The following is a 3,849-nucleotide window of genomic DNA, read 5'->3' on the forward strand; positions in this document are numbered from 1 at the left end:
GCCTGGGGAGCGCGCGTCCCGGCAGCGGGGCCGCTGCGTCCGGGAGAGGCGCGTGCTTGCCGTGCGGCTTGCCTTGCAGCTTCCCGGCTCTCAGGGGTGCAGGAGCGCGAGTCATGTCCGGACAGAAGGCAGTGACGACACCTGACCGCATTGGTGCAGTCGCGCACGCGGTGATGATGATCCAGGCAGCGGAAGCAGAGGCCCGCCGCTTCCTCTGGGGATGGGCTGCGTCGGCGGGGCCGCGAGGAGTTGGGCGCGTCGTCTTGGCGGGGGCGGCGGCGGCGATTCCGGCGTCGCGGCCGCTGGAAGCCGTCTGCATCCACCTGGACGCCACCCGGGGCATGGTGCACCTCGGAGCGGGGGCCGAGACGGCTCGCGACAGGTTGCCGTGGAGTGGCAACGGCCGGTTGCCGTGAGTCTGCGACGGCGGCAGGGGCTGGAAGCGCGAGCGGCCTGGAGGTGACCGGCGGCGTGCGTGCGACGTCGCTGTACGAGCGCATCGAGGACTCGCCCTCCGAGTCGAACCAGCGGTCACCGGAAGACACGCGGTCGTCGGAGAGGGTCACTCGGGGCTCGGCAGGGTCAGCACTGGGGGTCACCATGGCTGGGGGGCAGGAGAGAGGAGGGTCACCGGCGGGGATTCACCGGCGACGGGGCTAGAAGGCTTGTGGGCTAGGAGGAGCGGGGTGGGAGGGGAGCGGAGAGAGCCATCTAAACTGACAGTTGTCTGAAATGTCTTCAAGGTCTTATAAAAGTGAACAGAGAGAGTACCATCTTGCTGATTTTTTGTCTTCTCGTATTTGAATATGAATGACTCAATACCTTCCGAGGAAAAGTTATCCAAATCATGTGACATAAATTATGGAACAGCTCATTTCACTTTATATTTCATTTAAGCATTATACTCCATCTGTTATTGTTTACTCTGCATATTAGCTTTGTCTCAAGTCAAACTTTGTTAACTTTGACCAAGTTTATACAAAAAATTATTGACTTCTACAATACAAGTCAATATTGTTAGAATCACCATTGAATATATTTTTTATTGTGAAAGTTTTTTCTATATACTCGTTCAAACATTATAAAGTTTGAATTAGGTTGAAACTAATATGCGGAGTAAATAAAAACGGAGCAAGGATATGTCTTCCTTTATAAGTTAACATTTTCTGTTTTCTAATTGAGTTGTCGTTGGAATTTGACAGTTTATTATGGCATTGATAATTCATTCTCTGCCCTGTTTCCCCATGTTGCACAGGTATGATAGAGGAATGAATAGAAATTTTTGAGTCCATCAGCATTCAGCACCCTATTCAGTATCTAACCTAATTTATGGTCACTTTTGCAGTGGTTGCTTGCTGTCCATAACACACAGATACTTTTGGTTGTATTTTTGGGTATAATAGCGTTGCTTCTTGGGGGGTTTTGTGCTTATCATGTACATCTTTGCTTATCCAACACGACTACAAATGAGGTAACGCCTTGCCACACGCTTCATTTGAAAATTGCCAAATTTTCCATCATTTAATTTGTTCTTTTCTGAGGATATGCTTCAAAAGCGATCACCTGAATTGATCAATGAACCATGTTCTAAGTAGTTTTTGCGAAGTGGTTCTTTGAGTAGACAGGTGAGGAAAGTGAGATTTTCTTTCATTGAATCATCTTAACAATGTTGATTTTACGATTCCAATAGAGGCATAGTGATAAGAATATGTCGAGTAACGGAAGCAGTAACCCTAATGAGGATGAAACAAGTTTGAAGCATGTTATTAATACAAAAATGACTTTCTGGATTTTCTTCTTCCAACTCATCTTGTGAAAATTAATGCAGACATTCAAATGGCAAGACTACATTTTCTGGATGAAAAAGGAGAACGCAGTGAAAGCTAGCGCATACACACTGAAGGCGAGCATCAACGCAGCCAGCAGCGAAGCGCAGAAATCGCCGCAAAGCAAATGGAAGAAGTTCTTCTCAAGGTCGAAAACACGGGCCGAGGAGCCGGTCGTGAAGAATAACATATATGACGTTGGCTGGATCAGGAACCTGTGTGAGGTGATGGTACCTTTATCGGAGCGGAGTTCGTTCTCTTGCAAGAAGTCGGAATGAAGTGAAATGCTGTTGCAACTGTTGTATGACTTAACTGTTGTATATCCATGGCGTTGTAGAATTTTGGGAACATTTCCCCTCCCCCCTCATACACTGACATGGTGTTAGGGCCGTGATTGGAGCCAAAGTAATTAACTGTAGATGACAGTCTGTGCAAGTCGTTTTTGCTTGTATCATTCCTGAAGCAATAGTTTTGGCATTTTGATAACTTCATTATCTGGGCACTCGTCCGTTACCCGGAAAGCAATAAATAGTTTTGACATTTTGAATATTAGCATATGTACACCCTATTGTATTTCGTATCAACTCCTATATTCATGAGTAGTTGTTGCGATGTCCACTTTGTTACCAGTATATGACCTTACGTGTATGTTATTGTCATGTGTTGGGGCGACTAAAGATGCGTTTCTATCATTAGCGAGGATTGCAAAGTCTTTGCTGTGGCTTGGACCGCATGTTGGGTGTTACACCACGTCGTGGGCATGTTGCTGCAACACATAATCACCGTCATCGTGGTAGAGGTTCTTGCCGCTGGACTCCTCGTCGGCGTTGGGATCGCTGTGGCTTTTGTTGTCATTGTCGTCCCCAGAACTATCTAGAGGATGGGCTGCCTGGCGTACATTACATGGAACACTCCTATATTGTGTTACGCTCGCCAATAGACATGTGAAGGTCCCTCCCATCTGCCCAACATGTTCAAATGGGCTAGAAGACACGAAATACGTCTTGTTTCTGTGTCAGAAGGCGAAAAAAGTCTGGAATAAGTTGAGTTTGTATGAGGTGATCAATAGAGCTTGTGTTGTTGACCGGGCGGGAGAGGCAGTTCTTGAATTTTTATTACTTATGCCCGAGGAAGAAATATCTGTTTTGGGACTCCAGAATACACGTGAATTGATCGTTATAACAGCTTGGTATTTATGGTGGGATCGATGTAAACTGGTTTATGAAGGAAAGTCTCAAGATGCATATCAATCTACGATGGGGGCCCGTGCTATAGCGGCAAATTATGTTAAAGCAAACTCCCCTAAGGCGATTAGTAAGAAAGGGGGATGGCTTAAACCTCCTATGGGTTTTGTGAAGCTAAACGTTGGTGCTTCTTTTGACCATGATCTGCTTAGAGGCACGGCAGGGGCAATCCTGAGAGATGACAAAGGAAAGTTCATTATTGGCGGAAGTTGGCGACTTGACTGGTGTGTGGATGTTCTAACGGCAGAAGCATTAGCACTGATGTTTGGCCTTACCCTAGCACAGAAGGCGGGGTGCAACCGCCTTATTGTTAACTCTAATACTACGGAAGTGATTGACACGATGAAGAATGGAGGACAATCGGCGGGAGCGGGCGATGGCAGTGTTCGATGATTGCTATTTTATGGCTTGTGAATTTACTATTACTAGATTTGAACATTGTAATATGGAAGCAAATAAAGTTGCTCATGAAATTGCTAGGCTAGCGAGTTTCTCTGCGACTATGGATTGGTTTGAGGAGCCCATGGTTGATATTGTATCTCTCCTTATTGATGATGTAACTGTTATTTCTAACTAATAAAGCTTAATGTTTTCAGAAAATAGAGGATGGGCTACCTGGCGCGTTTGCCGCGGGGCAGCCTGAGACAAGTCAGTAGAGAGCATCCATGCCAACTCCTGCGTCTGCTCGTCTTCGGGCTGTGGGGCCGAAAAGCTGATGGCGGTCGACCAGGAACACCAGTTTTGCCAGCATCCGAGAAGAGCGGTTAGATTGAGCATCT

At 46.8% G+C, this 3,849-nt stretch overlaps 1 protein-coding gene across 2 annotated transcripts in view; it reads left to right on the top strand.

Annotated features, from left to right (window-relative positions):
* Positions 1-2,378, top strand: part of LOC119285901 (probable protein S-acyltransferase 17) — a 12,706-nt gene extending 10,328 nt beyond the window's left edge. For both annotated transcript variants that reach the window (XM_037565230.1, XM_037565229.1), the window contains exons 8-10: positions 1,203-1,255; positions 1,346-1,471; positions 1,829-2,378. In XM_037565230.1, the coding sequence (XP_037421127.1) occupies positions 1,203-1,255; positions 1,346-1,471; positions 1,829-2,104 (455 nt within the window). In that variant the 3' untranslated portion in view covers positions 2,105-2,378. The remainder of the gene's footprint in view (positions 1-1,202; positions 1,256-1,345; positions 1,472-1,828) is intronic.
* The last annotated feature ends 1,471 nt before the right edge of the window (positions 2,379-3,849 follow it).

The sequence above is a fragment of the Triticum dicoccoides genome, chromosome 4A (genome assembly GCF_002162155.2).
Source record: "Triticum dicoccoides isolate Atlit2015 ecotype Zavitan chromosome 4A, WEW_v2.0, whole genome shotgun sequence".
NCBI classification, from domain to species: Eukaryota; Viridiplantae; Streptophyta; class Magnoliopsida; order Poales; family Poaceae; genus Triticum; species Triticum dicoccoides.